General features: G+C 38.1%; 1 protein-coding gene across 4 annotated transcripts; it reads right to left on the reverse strand.

The window, feature by feature from the left end:
* Positions 1-1160: 1160 nt before the first annotated feature.
* Positions 1161-20673, reverse strand: lmcd1 (LIM and cysteine-rich domains 1). 4 transcript variants are annotated; one of them, XM_034202357.1, is made up of 7 exons: positions 20619-20673; positions 12311-12396; positions 11481-11736; positions 9777-9926; positions 5166-5414; positions 4118-4333; positions 1161-2992 (listed from the first exon to the last, which is right to left on the reverse strand). In XM_034202357.1, the coding sequence occupies exons 1-7, from the start codon at positions 20643-20645 to the stop codon at positions 2882-2884; spliced, it is 1095 nt and encodes a 364-aa protein (XP_034058248.1). In that variant the 5' UTR covers positions 20646-20673; the 3' UTR covers positions 1161-2881. The 4 variants fall into 4 exon arrangements, with proteins under 4 accessions (XP_034058248.1, XP_034058246.1, XP_034058249.1 ...); XM_034202355.1 differs by having other exon boundaries at positions 4118-4336; XM_034202358.1 differs by lacking the exon at positions 20619-20673 and adding an exon at positions 12654-12678 and having other exon boundaries at positions 4118-4336.
* Between the last annotated feature and the right edge of the window lie 2019 nt (positions 20674-22692).

Consider the following 22692-nt stretch of genomic DNA (forward strand, 5'->3'; position numbering starts at 1 on the left):
CATTTGAAAGTTAAAGCTCCAGCTCATGCTGAAACATCCAGTGGAATGAAATGATAACATTTAGGGGGGGACCTGGGCATCTTGTCACATTTTTAACTTCAAATTCTAAATTAAGTACAGCCACAGAAAATGTGAATTATAATTTAACTTGACAACATCCTGGATAGGAGACCAGGTGCAATACAACCTCAACAGGAAAATCATTTCTTACAAAAATATGTTGAACCTTCAAATAAATCCATAATTGCATTGAGGTACTTGAAGATTGACCCACCTTTGATCGATGCACCCATTAAAGTAACGTAAATGCATCAAGATTCATTGTCAAATATGATTTTAATTATGTAATTCTGCATGATAAGTGCTTTTGATATTTTGATTAGATTTTTAATATTTCTTATGTTAAGTTAAGTTCAGGACTTTTAGAGTTGTATTTCTAAACTGTGGCATCACTATTTTAACTGGTAACATATGCGAATATTTCATTACCTTTGTCAAATTGTTTATATTCTAACAATAAACATTATAAACATTATCAAAGTGTTGAGACACTTTTATTGGTTCTCAGAGGCCACAGTTATTTGTCACCAGGGCTCAAGGATAGAAAAAGTCAGAAATAAATAGAAAATTAAACATTAGATAACAATATGTAGGATCTTTAAAACTAAAACAAGCATAGCAATAAAACACAATCAGCAGGTGTATGTCAATTGAGTATGTATATAACATGATTGACAATATGATTAGGTAATGAAGTCTGCTTGGTTATAGAAGCAGAGGAAATGATCTCAGTCTTGCATATCCTCTGATGACGCTGGGTGCTATTAAAGACCATAAAACTCTGCAGACCAAATAGTGGGACTCAAAATATCCTTTTCTGGGTTTTTATTCATGGTTCAAGAAGTGCCGTCAGACGGTCCGCCGGGTGATGTAACTACAGAGGAACGCTGGCCGGGAAACAAGAAATACTTCACATACCTGCTACACACACCACACGCACACGCACGCACACACACACACACACACACACACACACACACCCTTTGTAAAACTTTAAAAAAGAGCTCTGCTTCAGGTTTGGGTCGCCTGATTACATTCAACATGAACTAGTGATTTCCAGATTCACCTCTATTTCAAAAATGGTAACAGATAACAGTAAGTTCAATCAGAAATGGCTTTTATTCAGCTGTCAAAACATCATACGCAAAAATATCTTCATTTTATCTTCTCTTTAAACAAAACACGCCATGCAACTATAACCTGGTGTGAGATTATCTTTAATCCCTACGGGTGAAGACATTTAATTATTTCATGAACAGAATCACTTCTGATTTAAAGAGGACCTATTCTGCTCATTTTCATGTTCCTATTTAGTGTCTCTATTGTGACATGTTTCAATGCTTCAATGTTCAAAGAGTTATTTATTTTCTCATACTGCCTGTGCTGAAGCACCTCTGCTCTGATTGGTTACTCCCTCTGGAGGCAACTTTGGGATTTTAGCCTTTGCAGACGATTTGCATGCAACAAACCTATAACACAGTACAGGAAAGGAAAACCAAAAAAGTATAATAGGGCCCCTTTAATACAGTAACATTTCATTCATATTTTTACTGTGAAATTCAGTTATAAGTGTAATTGTGTAATGCTGTAATTTATATTAACAGCACCGTTAATAATTTATCTGGGAATTCCTTATTTTATCTTTTCAGAAAAACAGATTTTTTGTTCACAGACTTATAGAAATCCTTGATCGTCATTTTACCCCGACAAAGTTTAACAGCTCATCTCGTGTTCATATAAAACTTGTATTATTTCATAATTTACCGAGCTAGGCTCACACTTCCAGTTTTTGTGCTAAGCTAAACATTTCAAACTGACACACACAATTAAAACTTTAAATATGAAATTGCTTGTTATATTTCACTGTATCATCTTGCAACCCTGTCACCTGAAAATGCTGTTCCCATAAGAATCTGTATCTATTCTTTATTTTCATTGTACAAGTATTTTTTTCTATATGCAACTTATTTATCTAGTAACACTACAAGATAAAATATTTTCCTTGTTTCTAAAAAGTTGGCATTTTGCTTTAAAAACGTAAGCAAATGTATTTATTATATTAGGTTAGATGCTGTATGACTTTCAGTTTTGAATTCTAACTTTGAAAACAAAATACTTAGTGAACCTCACAGAAAGTGATGGAGATACAAAACCTTACTCAAAATAATAAGTGAATCTTAAGCTTGACTAAAACAACATGTCAAAAAAAAGAGAAGAAAATAGCAAATTAAAAGTAAAATCCATACTTCCTATTTGTACACGCAAAGGGTCAACATCTACACTGATAAACACAATTCAAAACAGTCCAGCACAGTTCTGTTAATTTGTCTGCCTTCTGCATGTCCAGTTCCCTCAGTTTTAAGTCAAATAATTGGATCATTCCTAAAATGACACACAAATCTGCTTCTGCTTTGATCTAAAACCATCTGGCTCCAGTCACTGTCAGTTCTTGAAGTGCTATAATAAATCCACCAGTAAGTACTTTAAACACTTCTGTGTCAACTAAACATTCCCTTAAGTACTTAAAGCAGTAGGCTCGACTGAGAGTGCTTAAACGACAGCTAGACATCTTATGTTAAACATTGATATATCATCTGGAGTATTTTAAATACTTGTCAAATGAAAATAAAATGTAATGACTTTAAGCGCTACTAATTCTGTATTATTTTGTTACTCATGTCATGTATTTGTATATAACAGGCAAACCACCACAGTCGATATCAGATTTACAGTTTGGTTTTTTTTCGGTATTTTTGACCCTATAATTCTGTTTTTGAGCACTGCTAAATCTTTTAAATCACCATATTGAGTTAACACTGTCTCAGTGCTGACAGGGTGTATCCAGGTTTTGTCCGCACTTCCAGCAGCAGTAATGCTGATGATGCCAAGTTCTTCCATCTGTCCCCGTGTGAAAAGACTGAGAGAAGATCAACTGAGAGAGGAGAAACAGGACAAAACGGATATGTTTATTTAGCAATTGGAGAATAAAGTTAAGGTCAAGATTACAGTTGAATTCTTCAGTGTTTGAACCAGGCTTTTTTGAGAAAAGAGTTAAGACTGCTAATGAGCAGTATATATAACAATAGCCTGTTTAAATGTATATTGATGGGCCATCAGGGCAAGCAAAGCCTTCTCTCCTGGCCTAAACACGGTCAGAATCACTGACTAACCTTTTAATATAGTATTTTCATTAACAAGTTTTAAATTATTTCCAATAGTCTATTCTCTTCATTGTATGGCTTTTCTCTGTGTTGCGGGCCTCATCAGATAACTTTGCATGGGGCCACAAGTTGGCCAAGGGCGGCCGTGGCTGCGTCCAGTAATGGTTGGTAATGTTGGAGCTGTTATCCAATCACATTTAAGTCAGAATGTGCTGCAGGGTCAAATAAACCAGCCTGAGGCCTTCAGAATCAACAGTGCGGGCAGTAAAACAGTAGCTTAAAATAAATGGCAACGTAACTGTTGCATTGACCAATCACATTATGGTGATTGGTCAATGCTTAGGGCCATCTAGCAGGCGTACGATGACGTCAGCATTTTCACGGGCCACTACTGTTTATAGTTAATAGCTGCATAATTCTTGCTTTTCTGTATTTGTATCCTCGTGGTTGATAGCAATTATAAGTCGTTGTGGATAAAAGCGTTAAAGACCCATTTATGATGCTAACAATTTGTGTTCAGCCGGATAATCTGTACATAATAACATCACTTGTATGATTCTTGAAGCGTAAATGCAATTGCCAGAAGTAAATGGCTAACGTTACCATCACCACGTTACATCACCACTGCTAAGCTAAAGGCGGCTAACTGTCTGTGTGATGATGTTTTAGCAGTCTCTTTTAGTCATTTCGTAGCAACCGCCGTTTTAATGACATTAAAGCTTCAGAGCTTCAGCACCAGTGGGGTATTTACTGACACATTTTATGTTGTAGGACAAAATGTGAAAATCTCTTCTCTTGTGTTAACCACAGACCTTATTTGAGGTATCTGACCAGATATGAAATCAAATTTTCTTTGACTATGTAACGGGAAAGGAAGTGTACGTGAAGGGTCTCACCTCATCACAGCCTGAGCACCGCGGCCACACCGTCTCACAGTAGTGCCGTCCGCAGAGCAGCTTCTGATTGGACCAGAAGTACACCAGGTCTGCCAACCCCTGGCCACACTCTGCACACACAAAGCAGGTGGGGTGCCACAGGGCATCATGGTAACCAGCTCGGTCAGCGTAAACAGCCGGACTCTCCATGGTAACGTCACCGTGGCAACCTGTGCACTGCTGTGAGACGAGAAGGTTGTGAAGCACATTACTGCAACAACATATGATTCCAATATACAAAATGAAGCTTTTTCTAAAAACACGAGACTTATGTAAGTATTTTGTCGTTGTTGTGAGTTGTGTACTTACATTATCCCAAATGTTTCCAACACCTTTTAAACCTAGAGTAATCTGTTTTTGTTATCAATATCATGGTCCGTCTCTATCTCCTTTGCATGTCTAAGGCCACTCCTTTTCTAAATCCTGGTAGTTTAAAATATATTTTAACTGTATGAAGGATCATAATCATTGGACTCTGGAAGTTTTAAGAAAAATAAGCTCAGAACAGGTTAGCCTTTAGCTCGAAGCCCCTCTCTCCAATGTTACTGGCTTTAAATGCAAAACTGCTTTATTCAGTGTTTTTATCTTATTTACTCACTTGGACTGTTTGTTTTTTAGAAGAAGAGGCCTTTTTGGATAATACGGCTTCAAGTTCAAAACACTCAAGAAATGTACGTCTGTATCTTAGGAAAATAGCTATTTGCTCTGTACTTTGTCTACAAAAAAGCTATTGAAAAACACTGATTTTAACAGTTGTATTCACTGCGTACATTAGTTTTTGAGAGGAGGAAACGTGTGGACATAATTCAGCTCCTGGTCAGAACCAAAACATCCTAACATTAAAGAGTGAAGGACTTTAAACTGGGAAAAAGCTAACTGCAATGATGGTGTTGAAAACAACAACTCCCATGATCCCAAGCAAAGATGTCACCAAACCTTGTCTTATCTAATTGTTGTAATAGGCAGACACCAATGGAAGAAAATGATACACTTTGGATATGTTCCTTACATATCCAGTCTTCTTGCTGCCATCTGTTCCGTTAGTGGAGCAGTCATCTGAGATGTTGTTGTTGGTTGAGCCGTGGTCCTGGTGCTTCAGAGCATCCTTCTTGTCGCTGTTGCTGCGGTCCTTGGCCTCCTTTGCCATCCTCTGATTGGACGCTTCCCTCAGAGCTCCACCCTCGCCAGGTAAAGCCACCTCGCCGACTCCCAGCACCTCCTGCTTGTAGCTCTGCACAAACAGCAGCATGGCGGAAATCTGCAGGAGGACATCAGAAAGTAAGAGATCTCATGTAAAGGAATACCTTACCAACATGTGTGATTTCTGGTTCTCCTTTTAGTAACTACATTTTTTTATAAATAAATAAAAAGAGAAGCTGTGTGCAAATATTCATCACCTAGGCTAATACTTTTACAAATCATTAGCTGAAAGGGGTGTCAAATACATATTTTGTAATATGAGAGAAGCCAGGATAAAAATGTAAATGATCCCAAACCATCGAAACTAATCACCCCTGAGTTAAGGTATTCTTTTAAGGCAGTGGTTCCCAACCTTTTTTCCCAAGAGCCCCCCAAATGACTCCTGTTGGAAGTTGCGAGTCATCCGTGAGCAGAGCATCAAGTTGGCATGTCTATTACAGCTGAATGCGGCGATTACTATTTTGTTCAGCAAAACGCCTCACAAACGTATTAAGATCAACAGCTGTAGTGCGTTTTGATTCAATGCTGAGTACAGCCAAACTTGACATTCTCTTCTCTGTCATTGTAGACCGCAACTACCTCATTCCTTCAGTGCTTGGGTCCGAAAGGCTTCTCGTTTTGCGCCGTCCCCCCCGTTCAAGTGAATTCGCCACCAATCATATTTCCACTCTCGCGCCAGGACCGGGGGAGGGGTTACATGACGTGCATCTTGTGCTGCATTCACTTGCACTCGGACATTAGGGAGTTTCTCTCATAAATGTCCGATGAGCCACAACTTTTCTTTCAAAACAAAGATGCCAACTGGGGTGGCAGCTGGGGTGGCAAGGCTATTGTTTAGGGTGGCAGTTGCCACCCCATGCCACCCCGGTAGATCCGCCCCTGTGTGGATTCAAAAGTCTTAAATAATCTACAAAATGGAGGAGACCGATCTGATCGGAGCAACTGTGACAAATGATCCAACTGAAACCGGCATGGACAATGACTGTTTTAAAAATGCGCTTATCCAGACAAGCCTGGTTTGTACACTTTACGGGCAGAAGAAACATTTCTATTAAAGAAAGAATTATACATTTCTGTCTTTTTATGCCTAATAGCTCAACCCAGTCTCATGGCATTTCGTGTTCACCAACACGATTTTCCCCTTTTTTTCGTGTTGCACAGCACGATTTTAAAAGCAATGTATTTCTACTGGTAATGTGTTTCGTGCCTGCAGCACGTCTTTTTCTCCGGTCGGGTCGTGGAAGACCGGAAGCTGTGTGGTTCATAAAAACATGTTCTTACTCAATATCAAGCCACAATTATTGATTTTATTTTAAATCGTATAATTTCTGACTTTTGTTGCTGTCTGTGAGGAAAATAAATGGGGCTCAGAGCCTCAGAATACTGAAATCTGTATTTTTAAAAACTTTTTTCCTTCTAATTTGTTATTCTTTTCAAAATAACACTGTTATTTACACACCAATAACACACAATTATACTTGCTTTTATTTATTGGTTTAATTCCATAATCTCTGGCTGTTTTGGCGTCCGTCAGGAACTGAATTTCAAAATAAAAATAACCAGAAACAGACGTAGGCATTTCGAGCGATTACCCAAGATCCTCAGCTATGGTTTAAGCTCGCTGATTGGATGTTTTAGCCTCAATGCATGCTGGGATTTGGTGTTTATATTATTTGAAATCCAGAAAACATTTTAAAAGAATAAAATACTTAATTCCGAGTGCTCTTGCTTTTCTCTTTGAAAGTCATCACATAACGGCATTGTAATACACGGTTCGGCTGCATTAAATATTACAGATCTGCCGTAGTTCTTTATTTATAGAGCCCTGATGAAAAGACCTTTGGAAAAACTGAAGAAATGCCGCCGAAACTGAATACTTGACGTGGATCATAAATATATTCAACAATTAAACAACATCTTCAATTTCTCTTCACACAATACGTCTCCTTGCAGTATCAACACTAATTCGGCTGACTTTTACATTTGATCTAATTTGTAGATCGGTTATATTTACACCATATTGGGGCACAGCTGATATAAAAGGACTTGTAGTTTTTAAAGATATTACTGATTTTCTTTGAATATAAGAATGTAAATACTGAGTCTGAAATAGTATAGCAATATGCTGTAAAATTATGTGAAAGCATGAATAAAACTACAGATCTTCAGATGTTGTACATACATAAGTGTCCTACACTAATAATACAAAGTTATTATGGCTGTGTGTACCTTGTGTGCACCGCCTAGTGGTTAAAGCACGTTATTGAATTATCGTGTATTATTATGTGTTATATTTGATTAAAAAAATATTAAGAGTACATACTTTCATAGGGGGAAAGTAGAAGGTTTGTGATAGAAATATAAAATATAAAAAATCAAGAAGATATACTGTAAGTGTTCTCTACAATAAAACAGTTTAGTGCAGGATGTACAAAGATATTAATAGGAGGAGGTGCAAAACAGAAAAACGAATTAACCTTTATTTAAACATTAAATAACAGATTAAGGTCTTCTTTTAAATAAGAAAAAACGTTGGGGGTATCTATTTACAGATAAATATTAAGCCTGACAAAGTACTTAACGTCTAATATATTGCTTTCCTGCAATGTTAACTATGTTGAAGCACTTATTTTAACTGATATTATACACATTAATTATATTCTTATGTAGATAGAATAAGAAATGTGCAGAATATGACAGTTTAATGGTGGAGGTACACACATATTGATAGATGTCTTGTAATGCACTGTTGAGGAACCTGTGACCCAAGTTTTTCATTCATTGCATAACTACACCGTAGTTGTGTATATGATATGTCAATACACCTTTGAAAATCTTGAAATCTTGAAAGGGATGTGCAAAATAGCCATAATATACAGTCTTTAATGAACTATTAGTAGAGAATAACGAGTAATGAATATACTTTATTACTCGTTTCCATTCATGTCAATTGCAGATACATGTTTAGTCTTCTCAAGCACCAACTATCAAATATCTCTCCTGATTGTTGGCACTTGACAATCACCTTCCCTGAATTTTACTCAGGTGTAACTAAAGTCTGATTTAAGGGTTGTTTATATTTCACATCATTAATCAGAATCTGCAAAGTAACTCAAATAAGTGTGGTGGAGTAAAAATACCAGGTTTACCTCTGAATTATAGTGGAATAGAATTACAAAGTAACAATGAGCTGTCATGTGGGTATATATTAATGCTGCGCATTATAGACACAAGCGATTTTCACCCATTTATTAATTATATGTTTTACATTTGATAACACCAATGTGTTTAATACTGGCAACTTCTAATTGTGGGAAAAACGAAAACGTTCAGTAGAGACGTCCTATAGAACATTTTGCGAAACACAATAGCCAGCATGTGTAGTTCTGGGGGGGCGTTCGATTCCAGTTTTGGATAGTCTGGCGTGGTTTCGTTCCATTTCAAACAGCTGTTTGACGCTCGGCATAACCTTGGCGCACTGCCACTCCAACATCCAATCCCAAAGTTTGAAGATTAATCACGGGGACTGTAGTCCTAAACGATAGCTGGGGATTATGGGTAGTGTAGTTTCTTCGGCCATCTTAAACTCAGAAATGTTGACAATCGCAATGATGCTCGAAATGTCCCTTATAGGCCTACGTCTGTTTCCGGTTATTTTATTTTGAAATTCAGTTCCTGACGGACGCCAAAAAAGCCAGAGATTATGGAATTAAACCAATAAATAAAAGCAAGGATAATTGTGTGTTATTGGTGAGTAAATAACTGTTATTTTGAAAAGAATAACAAATTAGAAGGAAAAAAAGATTTAAAAATACAGATTTCCGTATCCTGAGGCTCTGAGCCCCATTTATTTTCCTCACAGACAGCAACAAAAGTCCGAAATTATACGATTTAAAATAAAAGCAATAACTGTGGCTTGATATTGAGTAAGAACATGTTTTTATGAACCACACAGCTTCCGGTCTTCCACGACCCGACCGGAGAAAAAGACGTGCTGCAGGCACGAAACACATTACCAGTAGAAATACATTGCTTTTAAAATCGTGCTGTGCAACACGAAAAAAAGGGGAAAATCGTGTTGTGAACTCGAATCAATAGATTAAAAATCGTGTTGGTGAACACGAAATGCCATGAGACTGGGTTGAATAGCTATAACTTGAATTTGTATTCAAATGAATTAATCAATTATTTATTTATTTTTATTGTAATGTAGAGACAAGGCTTTTAGTGACAATCATGTATTATTTTACAATTATATGTAAAAATTAAAAAAAAGTCTAAATATGATATTTGGCCTCAAATCATCTGAGGCCTGGTGCCTCCCCTGCGATCTTTGGCGCCCCCCAGGTTGGGAACCACTGCTTTAAGGTATATTGGTTACATACAGCTTAAGAAATAAATAGTGTTTGGAGTGATGTACCTCCTCTTCGGTGGCGAGGCTCTGACACTTCATGGGGTCCTGATCGTAGGCAGGGAGCTGACCGAGGAGCTGCCTGTGCCGCTCCAACGCTCCGTCTGTCCCCGAGACGGGACGAAGACTCTCCGGGATGAGCTCCATGTACTGCATGGCCTGAAGAGGATCAGGGGCAGTTTACTTTGGGTTAGTTTTACTGCAGCTTTTCATTTTACAGCAGCTTGCATTTTCCACTAGTTGTTAGTATGTTGAGTTAAGAATTGTCTGATGAACTTTCAATGGCAAATTCATCATCAAATGTATCAAATATAGAACATGGAAAAAGGAAATATGTAAACTAAAAAACCTCTACCTCACAAGTTCAATTTATCGACATGTATACTTATATTGCAGTCTGTAAAACATACTGTAAGACATATGACTGCCTAGCCCTTGCCAACATAGCTTGTTGACTTCAGATTGACTTGAGGAAATGTTAGGTGTTGTCAGTGACATAGCTGTGGGTTGTTCTTAATGACTAACAGTCTACAGCTACAACAAAGGTGGACAAACAACTACATTTTACATAGAAAGCAGTTATGAATTACATACTCTGTTACAAATAAGTAAATATAAAGTCCTGCATTTAAACGTTGACTTTAGTAAATGTATGAAAGTAAAATGACTATTATAATAAGTAAGTAACTAAAGATATTTGCCTCTGAGAATTTGTAGACATACAGTGTAGTAGCAGGAGAAGTATTTTTGGACTAGGTTTCTTACTAGCAGCATCATTTAAAGTGGAAAAACATTAGGCAAACAACATTTAGTTTTTAGGGGAAGGTTTTCCAGACCGCAGCTCTCAATAACCACTGTCGTCCTTATAATGATAGATATGAAACATCTGTCTAATGACAACCAGACGGCCTACACTGTTCAACACACGAAGAGCTGCAGAAACTAACCATACTGATGAGTATAGTGATAAATCCCATTGGTAAACCTCTAGGATGGGAGAAAAAAGTTCTTTATTTTTGTTTGTGAGCATGTGCATGCACAAAGTAGGATAACAACACACATAAAAGACAAGGAACTGAGGACTGGTCTTACATTTGTTCCAGTTAGTGATTAGTCAGAAACAGAACACCAATAAAGTGGTGCAGGAATGAGCCCTAAAACCTGAAATGAGTTGGCATTTTCAGCCCCCCGGGTTGCTTTGTCTTAAGTAAGTGTTTTTGGTTAGCAACCTGAAACATGGTCTATGGTTAAACAAGCTGAAAAGATTTTAACGTTTTGTTCTACGACATGAAATCTTTCTGTAAATACCCCATAGTGAATTTCGGTGGTTGATGACAACTATGAGACTGCCTAACGTCATCATGTGGAAGATGAGTGTGCCTTTAGCTGAGTGCTGGGGATGCAAGTCCTGCAACCGTTTTGAAGTTCAGTTATAGACATTTTACTCCTTGCTATTGCATTAAATGTTACAAGTTTCACAAAATGTGTGTTCATTTGTGAGACATTATATCAAAATTGATTTACAATATCACATAATGTTATGTCCGTAGCTGAAGTTACTTAACAAACTGATTTATTTTAAACACAAAGCATTGTCCTGCAAAGTCCTCAGATCTCATCCTCAAAGAAAATCTGCTATAGAAAATGTGACTTTACAAGCTTTCTCAACTTCACAAGAGCATCCAACTTCCTGATCTTCCCACGGATCCTCACCAGTGTTTGGTGGAGGCCGGCCGGCGCCCAGTCGTACGTCGTGGTGTTGAAGGTCGGGTCTTTACGCGACACCACTGGATTGGTCACGATCATGCGGTTCCTCTTGTATATGCGAAGGCCACCGCCTCCTTTGACTTTCACTGTCAGGTGGGAGCACGGGGAGTCTGAGAGCAGGCGTCCCATTCGCTGGTCATCTTCAAGGTCACTCCCCGGAGCATGGTCCACCGCGCTACAGCCACAGCTGATACAGGCTTTTCTGCACAGGTAAATGAAGAATAAGTAGAGATAGATATTTAAGGAAAATATTAATTCATCGACATGCAAAGGGTTTTCTAAGGAGGAGCCAATGTAGGTTTTTATTAAAAAAAAACAGGGATGAGGTAATGTTTTGAAAAAGAAATTGGAAATTCTGAAACACAAGAAATAAACTCGTAAATGTAGGGTTTTGTCAGGGAGCCAAATCGCTTTAATATAGGGAAATGATGTTTTCAGTTAAGAAAGTGGTGCAACGCTGATGGAGCTAACAGTAAACAAATAAGTGGGACATCATCCCTCATGGTCTTCCCAGCTGTAGAAACTGACAATTAGTGTTTTGGTGTAAGAAAACAGACATCTTTCTTTTGTCCATGTAGTCTAAGCTTGTTGGTGCAGAACAGACTCTCACTTCATCCTCTCAAGAGGCTAGAAGTATGCAAAACCACCAACTTTAATAGCAGAGAGTCGTTGAGAGAGCGAAGAGAAACCACAAAGAGTGTGTACAGCATTCTTTTTTCTCTCTTGTGGGTTCTTTTTTCTGGCAGAGAGAAATAATAGAATAAAAAGCAGTATACCTCCAGGAATGTGGCTGGTATCCAGAGCAGCTCGCCTCACATACATGGCAGACGTCTGCCCCTGCTGTACTCTGCTTCATAGACATCTGAAACAAAAACACCATCATGATACACATTGTTTTCTCAAACCTCTCTTTTAAAAACCCTTTTTTCAGAATAGCTTTTCTCTTGAATTTCTTGTATTTTCTGTTCTTTATCATACCTCACTTGTCATTATTACTGAATACATTATATTTTGTTACGGTGTGTGCAGGAAGCAGGACCCAAATGCAGATTAAAGTGTCAAAAATAACTCCTTTATTTCAAGGCTAAACTATTCAAAAAGACAGAACAGAACACTCACCGATGACCTAGTCAAAACACAAGACGAACCGACAGAGACAGAAAAACCAGAACTTAAATACACACAAGACTAATTATACAAACAAGACACAGGTGAGGAGGGAGGAGAAAACACAGGGACACCAGGTGCACACAATCGGGTAATAAGACACACCAGGGAAACTAACGACAGGGAACCACAGACAGATCTAAAGACAAAACACAACGCAGACAGAAAACCAAAGACAGATCTAGACAAGACACAACGCAGACAGAAAACCAAAAACAGATCTAGACAAGACAAAACACAACACAGACAGAAACAGGCAAGACAGGAGGTGAAGACCTTTCAAAATAAAACATGAAACAAAAGACAGAAAAAGACAAGACAAAATACAACACAGACAGATCTTGACACATTTTGTGTATTGTCCGTTCTCTTTATGTCTTTGTAAAACACTTCATAACTCATTTTCAAAGGTTAATACTATAATTATTCATATTATTATCATTATTGAGGCTAACTCTGATTCTGTGAGGTACAGTCCATTAGGTTTCTACCTTATAAGAAACCTAAATTAAGAACATCTAAGATCAGAAGTCAACCTGAAAAAAGCCTAAATTACGGTCCAAAATATGTGTACAGCAGGAAAATAAAGTGTTGGAATGATGAAAAAAATTAATATTTTCTTCCATAAGTCAAAAATAATGAAACACTTATCTCATAATTGAAATGTGTTTGACTTTTTAAGGTATGAGTGTGGGGATAATCTACTTGTTATTACTGTAGTGAGTGTATGTATAAAGACCTGATCTTCTGTGCCATAGAGCTCCATCGATGTTCCAATAAACACATCAACAAGCCACACTGTTCCACTAGGTGACATGAACGCACATATTCTGCTTTCTATTTGACTTAATCCCTTTAAATGCACTTAAATTACAAAAACTAAATGAAAATAAAGGCCTGATATGCGGCACAAAGCCGGAAAACAAAATGCAGTGCTTATTCTGCATTGTTTTCAAGTATTTTCCAACTAGAAGTTTTATTTGAGTAAATTAGTGCTAGAATAGATAGCTCCCCAGATCGCTTAAAGTCAGTAATAGTCGATGGTGTTCTACAAAAGTTGTAGCCAGTAGGGGCTGAGGGAAACAGATAGTGGTTTGGTTTTTCTTTGCAGCATCAGCCCAAACAACAATACCACATGTGAACGCTTGACGGGAAAAGGTTGAAAAGTAATCTGTTGCTAATTTAGAGTGAAAGTGAAAGTGAATACAAAACCTGAACCTTCATTTTTGACTATGAAAAACTAGATTCATAAAATATTCCACCAACTTCTTCGGGTGGTGAAGCCAGTGAAAGCTCGTGTGAAAACGTTTGAGTTTAATTATCCAACATCACCCCTAAACTTAACCTGGAAGCACTGAGCCAAATTAATTAATCCGTCGCTGAAAATAGTCCCCAACCAATTCTCTATTTCTAGTTCGTCTGTTTGACCAGCTGTTTTAGGAAATTCCACCCAAAAAGTTCAATCTCCCAGGAAAATGATGTCCTGCTTCACGTCATTTAGCTTGAACACAAAATGCAGTGCTTCCTGTGCAGTAAAGTGTCTCTGAAGAGGTAAGACAACAGTTCGGAGTAGTGACGATTATTCTGACATGAGAGCACGTGATTGATGGGAAAGAAGAAATGATGTTTCTAACTTTTCTGAGTAAGTGTGGGAGGAAGAAAGGGAGTGAACACACACACACACGTATAGTGGATGATCTCATTGCTCCACCCGGTGACATCATCATTATCTCAGTACTAACAGTCTTATCAGTCCCTGTGCTCAATTTTGTATTTTCCTCCTTATCCTCCTCAGTCACACTACAATCATAAAATAGTTATATCTCCTTCAGCTTTTTCACTATTTAATTGTTTTCTCCTCTTTCCTGTAACTCACATTTTCTAAGCTTTCTTGTACTTTTATATATACAGTAAGAAGAAAAGAAAAAGCCCACTATCCTTTTCCAGACTATACACTTCTAGTATAAGCATTAGTCACAACAGACATTTGGTCCATTTGGGTATGGTCACGTCACCGTACCCAGGAAGAGAAAAAGAGAGATCTCCAACGAGGCGTTCTGGGGCAGCACAGACAGGTATTTTCTGTGTTAGAGTGTTACTCTCTACAGGGTGTACTTTGAGGGTTTGTGACTCTGCAGACCGTTTACATGCAGAAACACCTTCATAACACACAAGGGGACGGGTAATTTGTAATGTTTGCATATGTACAGTACATGTATGCTGAACTGCAGGACGGATTCCAGAACAAATTTCCTTACGGGGACAATAAAGTATATCGTATCGTAATAACCGGAAAAGCATGTCATGGGACCTTTAAGTACGATTTTGAATGCAGAACCTTTACTTTAATGGAGTATTTTTGACATGATGTATACTTTTACTCAAGTAAAGCTTCTGAATACTTCTTCCACCACTAGTACTCACAACTTTCAAGCTAGCAGTTATGGAAGACTGGTCATCACAATGACTTCAGAACAAATGAAAATATTGTACAAACTAATAATAGACTTTTCTACTTGTTTTTTTTCCGAGCATTTGATTTATTGATTGCTGTCAGGACTTAGAGAGTATTTAAAACACATAACACTCCCTTTCCTTAACACAAGGTCAATTGAACTGTACATGTGTGTGCATGCAAGCTAGGGAACAATACTCAGGGACAATGAGTGACTGTTTCAAAATCCTCTGGCAGGAAACCTGATGACTGTTGTGCTAAATCGCCCTGCTGCTGACAGACCTGACCTCCCATCCATCTGTCATTAGGCAATAACAAGCTGCTCAGACACCTCAATATTCCCTCTATATTTATATATGGAGACACACGCTCCTCCACAATAGTGACCTACAATATGAGCTGCTGTTTCACTCTAACGACAGTCATTCTTTTGTTTTGCCTCCAGCTAACACTATGATGTCATCATGACGAGGCACTGACATTTGTTCACCCAAACTTAAATCTATGAGATTTTCTTTCATCTTCATCATCATACTCCCACGAGGAAAAACAGACCCAGACCGACAGTCACTGGTGTGAGAGAGGACAGATTAGTGTGTTTAGAGGTATGAAGAGAGAGTGTGTGTGTGTGTGTGCGTGTGTGTGTGTGTGTGTGTGTGTGTGTGTGTGTGTGTGTGTGTGTGTGTGTGTGTGTGTGTGTGTGTGTGTGTGTGTAATGTGTGTGTGACGGTGAAGAGGCTGTTGATGTGTCTGTGTTGAAAAGGTCAAAGTGACAGCGGCTGCAATAGAAACAGCTGAAGAAGAAATGTCATTACATCCCTCAGGAACACACTGAATGACAGAACGGGTTTATTACTGTTAGTGTGGTCCTAGCAGTGGTGGAAAGTAGCTACATTTACTCAAGTACTGTATTCAAGTACAATTTCTCAAGTATTTTCTTGAGTATCTACGTTAAAATATATATTTACAAGTATGAATCTACTATTGAATTATGAAAGATAAAAATGCATACATTAATATAGTACTATATTATATAAACTGCCCAGCAGAATATAAAGTAATTTAAATAAGCTCCGTTATCAGCTGCAAAATTAAAGAAATGTATCATTGTCACCAATATTGTAATATTCTTGAATTGGGCCTTTCTGCATATTAGTCCTTTAACCTTTTTTCATTTAGGTATATTATGAAGCTTATACTTTTTTACTTTGACTTAAAGAGGCCGTATAATGCTTTTCAAAGTTTTCCCTTCCCTGTAGTGTGCTATATATATAACATCTCTAACCAATCACAACAGATCCAGCAGCTAACCAATCAGAGCAGACTGGGCTCTGGTTTCAGACAGAGGGTGAAAAGCCAGATAAAGACAGTACGAGACAAATAAAGAGCTTTTTGATCATTAAAGCATGGAGACATGTCCCAGTAGAGTTAAGACGGATTTTGAATGCAGGACACAGAGTATTTTTATTTTTATTTTGTGGTACAAATACTTTTATTGAAGTGCTTCTTTCATTGAAGGTTACCAGGAAGTCATTTTAAAGATACCTCCCACTAAAACTCCTCTGTTCCTGTAGAAAAGGCAGACTGTTTGTATAAGTGTGTTTTTGTCGGAGCGTCTGCTCTCACTGTGACACTGGTGGGAGTCACAGTGAGAGCAGACGTGACTCAAGAGTTCCCCCAAACTAACAAGAAATAAAGCCGTTACTCATCCTGCATCACAACACAGCACGTCATGCAGGTAATGATGAGTCGGGGTTACATTGACAGATCTCTACATCATTCCTTTGTGATTGCTAGAAGTTCTAATTTACCTGAACACACATCCAAATAAGAGTTTCCCAAGTGTCCTTTTCCCATTTTTTATGGGGCCTTGTATGTCTCTTTGTGAAGTTGTATTATCATATTGTCCTATCTGTGTTTATTTAGAAGTAATAAATTAGGAGCACAATGGAATCATAACGCACACATACACTTCATGAAACCAGTCTCACACAAAGGCCTCTAACGTACATGACATGTATTTGGGAAAAAGTGAGCATAACTTTAATATAAACTTAGTTTTTACTGTATTAATTGTGTGAGAGTTTGTAAATAGATGTTTTGATATAGTTTCCCAGTTGGTAAGCGTGGCTCCCAAATACTTCAATTCGTCAACATTTGTATCTGTTCTTGTTTAGAAAACTGATTGAGTGGCATTGCCCTGTTTGTCTTGTTGCAAATGTGGCATTATGACACACAACCTGTTGCATCTCGTTATATCTGGAAGGAAACAAATGTGTGCAAAATATTCCTATATCCACTGAAAATTAGAATAAGTGGCATCGAAAGTTCAAAAACAGGACAGAATGCTGACGCTTATACTAAGGTGAGTTCATCGCATCTATTGAGCTCTTATATTCTGGTGTGTGATGTGTCTCTTATCTGCAGCAAATAACATGTTGTCCTTCAAGACAGAATAACTGTCTTTTGTGAAAGGAAATGAGCTATTATTAGATTAGAGTTAGATTAAATTAAATGTAATGATCCCATATTGGTAAATTGATTTGATGCAGCAGCACGTTTAGAAGGCATTGCAAAATGAGTCAAACATGTGATAAAATGTAACTTCTAACCCCAAAATAAAAAAATGTATACAAATAAACAGTGGAAGGATAATAGAATACACTTAAATATACAGAATATAATAAGTTAAAACAAACTGTATTGACCAACCTACTACTGAAACATAATATATACAATTTTATATTTTTTATATACAATATTTTTATTAAAATGAAAGTGCAAGGAAGTATAGTTTGAGTACAATATATTATGTATACTATTCATTGTAGTTCAGCACATGAATCCCTGTACCTCTCTTTCATTCCTTTTGTAACCATGAAAGCTGAACAGTTCAGTATTATTAGCTGCTGAGCGTCAGCCAAATAACACCAGCCAAACTATAAATGCATTTCTTCAGAAAGAGGGAAACGTGTGTCAGCTCTATATTTAGGAGTGAGATAAGGCGAAGCTGAGCAATTTCAAACATGTCGGCTATATGACGGTTACAGCAGGAAACGCTGAGATAAGAGGCTGGAGGTCAAAGAAGCAAAGAGTGACCCTCTTTAACGTCCACAACTCTGTCTCATGGCATCATGGGTATTTCCTGTGCTACATAATGAGCTGAGATTTACAGTAAAGAGCACATTCACTATTTGAAAGTGTAAACAAAAGATATCAGGGAGAGAAAGATAGGATTGTTTCCTATAAACTGTATGTTAACACACATTCTTTCTTTGAACTCCTTCCTCTCAAAGGAATCCATTCTCAATGTTTTTTGAAAAAGGAACAATTCATCTTTCACTGCCATGCCCATAAAACAACCAAACTACAACCTTTACACAGGTTTAACAGGTTCTCAGTAAACATTCTTTGCCCCTGTTACATACATACAATCTGATGATTATTTTCAACTTAAAAGCAACTTATTCTTTATCAGAAAAAAAGTAATCAGAATTGGTACAGTGCAAAGTGATGTTTGTATATGTCTTGTTTTGTCAGTCCAAAACCCAAAGACATTGTGTGTGTGGTGGGTTATTTCCATCCTGGTGATGGCAGTTTTTCCAGCAGAGGGATAGGGAGGATCAGGACCCCCCCCCCCCCGGACAGGTGACACTGATCCGTCAGGTTGTCCTCCTCACACTGACCTCTATGCAAACGACCAGAGGACGGATCACAGGACGGATCTGAGCCGTGCCAGAACCGACCCAGTGGGAGGATCAGGTCATGGTGGATTACCTTCACTGAGTGAACTACAAATCTCCAGCTGTTTGAGAACAAGCCCGGGAGATTATCCAAAGTGACATAAACATATATTTAAGAGCCTAATGCGGGTCAGAGAACCAACGTGATAAATACAAATCAGAGGTGGAAGAATTGCTCTATTACTTAAACAAAAGTAATGACACCACAGTGTAGAAATACTCTGTCACAAGGAGATGCTCATTTGAATATGTAATGTTCTGATACCCTGTGATTTTCTGTCCTTATCTTGTCTTAAAGAGGTCCTATTCTTCTTTTTGGGGTTTCCCTTCCCTGTAGTGTTATATAGGTTTTTGTGCATGTAAATGGTCTGCAAAGGCTCAAATCCAAAAGTTCCCTCTGGAAGGAGGTTCTCCCCCACACACTCCCCCCTGCATGAAACGCCTCCAGTGGAATCTATTGTTTACTTCCTGAACATAGTGACATCACTACGTAACACTTGTGCTTCTATTGGCTAGTTCTCCAACACATTGTACATGATAGGCTAAGGGGCGAGACATCTCTAAGTGTTTGACCAATCACAGCAGAGCCAGCCAGCTAACCAATCAGAGCAGACTGGGCTCTGGTTTCAGACAGAGGGTGAAAAGAGGTGCTGCAGCACGGGCAGTATGAGAACAATAAAGAGCTTTTTGAACATTAAAGCATGGAGACATGTCACAGTAGTTGTTAATTGTATTATTAAACCAAATAGGAAAATAAACTAAAGTTAACAAAATAGATGGAGTAAAAAGTAAAGTAATTACCTCTGCAATTTAGAGGTTTAAATGTATAAAGTAGCAGACAATGGAAACACTTGAATAGAGCACAATTAAATAAAAATGGTACTTCAGTAGGCTACAGTAGTCTTGGCATGTTGATAAGAGGCAACTTAAAATGCCATTAAATCATTTAGCTTAAATAAGTTGGGGTCATCTTTGAGTCTATTTTAATTTTTTAGAATTTATCCAACTGGAAATTGCAATCGAAAAATGGCCTCTGCGTTGGACACAGCTTGTTATGAAGGAAGGAAGAAGTCGCTGCACTGAGAGTACATTTTCTTTGCCATTACCCCACTTCTTTAGGAGACTAGCAGCAGGTCTGATTTGATTAACTCCAATGAGAGAAGTAACGTGGAAACAGTTTTTGACCTGTTCTTTTGCCCCACAATCAACACAGTAAATATTAGATCCATATCTTAAGAATATTCTGATGCTGAAATGGCATATTTTATACGGGAACATTTACTTTGTTTAGACATTTTTCTCTGAACAAGGTCTTGCGTGACCTGACAATTAACACACAAGAAAAAAATGGAAGAGAAGACATTTCATAAAAAAAGGTGAAGAAATATCACAAAATGTTGTTAAAATACCTCTGGAAAAGCATTTAAGTACATGTTGCTGATAATACTGCTTGTACTTGAGTCATATTTTTTAATCCTGGAATTGTACTTGTAATGGAGCTTTTTAAACCATAGCGTTTCAGTACTTTTTCCACCTCTGATTTTAAAAGCAGCTCAAATCCTACCAGCTGTGATAGAGAGAAGGTTTATTGAAGTGTCTCCAGACCTCCATCAACAGAATATCTACACCTCTGAACCTTGACCTCCTCTCTGTGCCGATGAACATCTGGAAGTATTTATGAATACGAGTCTCAGCTGCACAGATGTAAATGCTTCCTACCTTCTCCATGGCTGAGCTCACGTCCATGTCGTCCGGAGTGTCTGCTCCTTCTGCCTCTGCTCTTCCAGAACAATGGGGCTTTAAATTCCTCCCCTGTCGGCCACACTTCCTCTCCCCCCGCCCACACTCACTCCTGCCGCCACTCCTCTCCCCAGCCCCCTGCAATTTAACCGTCTAGACTTTCATCTTCTCCCTGCTGCAAAACATCAGCTTGTCTTTTGCCTGTCTTTTTCTGGTTGCACTTCACTTTCTTTCCCTTCTTTCTACTTTGATGAACTTGCAACACCTTTCTCCTCTTCAGCTGTAGACTTTATTTCCTGTTTTTATGTTGTTCTTCACTCTCCCCTCCTGATTCGTCCTGCTCTACTTCTCCACCCCTGCAACATGAACTCAGCAGAATTCTTCACCTCCTGATTTTTCTTTAAGTCTCCACTTTCTCCCTTACAGTGAGCTACTTCGTTCACCTCTGCTTCTCTTTCTGACTCTGTTTTGCTTTGTTAAATATGACAGGTTCCCGGGGGAGTAAAGTTGATTTACTCATGAACTGTACTCTCTATATATTATGGAAAACATTATTGATGCAAGTAGCTTTTAAATATTGCAGCCAACTGAGGTAGAGAACGTTTTTACACTTTGTTATGTCCGGTGGCTTCATTTACTGTATAACATTTGCTCGTTGATTTATAAGACCATTATAGGTTTTTTAAATTCTAATGTGCATGTAAGTAGTAACTACAGTTGTCAGATACATTTAGACAGCTACAAAATTGGTATACAAATGTAAAGGAGTTGAAGTGTATAGTACTAGTACTTTCACTTTTAAAGGGGGCATCTAAATCTGGAAAAACTGGTGCTTTGGCTGCTGGATTTGGCATCCTATCTCTAACTTTGGCCAGGATGGTCATCATCTCACCAAAATCAGACAGGTGTTAGTTATTCCACTCTAAGCAAACAAAAGCAATTTACTCCGAGCCTATCAGCTGAAATAATAAGGGGCCCTATTATGCTTTTTGGGGTTTTTCCTTTCCAATATTATGTTTAATAGTTTTTTTGTGCATGTAAATGGTTTGAAAACACTCAAATCCTGTGTTCCCTCCAGAGGGAGTTTCTCTCCCACACACTCCCCCCCTGCCTGAAACGCCTCCATTGGACTCCTTTGTTTACTTCTGTAACATAATGACATCTTTACTGTGTAACACTTGCACTTCTATTGGCCAGTGCTTCAACACATTGTACGTGATCACAACAGAGCAACATCCATCTAATCAATCACAGGCAGTAGGAGAAAAATAAAGACCTTTTTCAACATTAAAGCATCTAACAATTTCACAGTAGAGGCGAAAAATACAAATAAGAACCTAAACATTTGCATAATAATTCCCCTTTCAGTATTTTGGTGCAAATAGTCTTCTACTTTTGCTTAAGTAAGGTTTTTTCAACAATAGTATTGCAGCTTTTAAAAGATCAGAGAACTTCCTCTAACAGTGCAGGTAAATATTGTTACAGCTGCAGAACATGTATCTCACAGTAGGCAGATGTATGGTCTTTAAAACAGCAGCTGAACTGTGTGCCTCCTACAGCAGGCTGGAGGACTAACTGGGGTGGTGAGGCCTGGCTGCTCTGTTTGTGTTTTTAATCTGAGACAAAGTGCACCCTGAGGGATTCCCTGCGCACGCTCAGCCAGCCAATCAGAGTGACCCTTAAAACTTTTCGGGTCAATCAATGCCAGGCAGGGATACTAAATGTGGCTAATAAGGCTACAAAGGGGCCCTGTATTAAAGGTCTCCTATTATACTATTTTTAGGCATATATTATAGGTCTTGGATATATAAAAAAAACTAGGGCCAGGACTTTAACGCGTTAATTAAGATTAATTAATTACACAAAAATTAACGCGTTAAAAAAATTAACGCATTTTAATCGCACTTATTTTTGCACTGCGGAACGTTTCTCACTGGTTGAGTTTCAGGCGTACCGATTATACTGGAGCACCAACTAACGTTCATGACTTCAGACAACAACAAACCACAGTGAACAACAGTGGGAAATGTTGTTTTAAAAAACGGACGGATGG

Source organism: Gymnodraco acuticeps, unplaced genomic scaffold (genome assembly GCF_902827175.1).
Source record: "Gymnodraco acuticeps unplaced genomic scaffold, fGymAcu1.1, whole genome shotgun sequence".
NCBI classification, from domain to species: domain Eukaryota; kingdom Metazoa; phylum Chordata; class Actinopteri; order Perciformes; family Bathydraconidae; genus Gymnodraco; species Gymnodraco acuticeps.

Bases quoted from the DNA above. Each gene is read 5' to 3' on its own strand.
- lmcd1 (XM_034202355.1), bottom strand. From the start codon at position 20,645: ATGGACGTGAGCTCAGCCATGGAGAAG. The intron at 12,397-20,618 runs GTAGGAAGCATT...TTTTTGTTTCAG, and splicing joins TGAGCTCAGCCATGGAGAAG to ATGTCTATGAAGCAGAGTAC. The intron at 5,415-9,776 runs GTACATCACTCC...GTCCTCCTGCAG, and splicing joins GCCTCGCCACCGAAGAGGAG to ATTTCCGCCATGCTGCTGTT.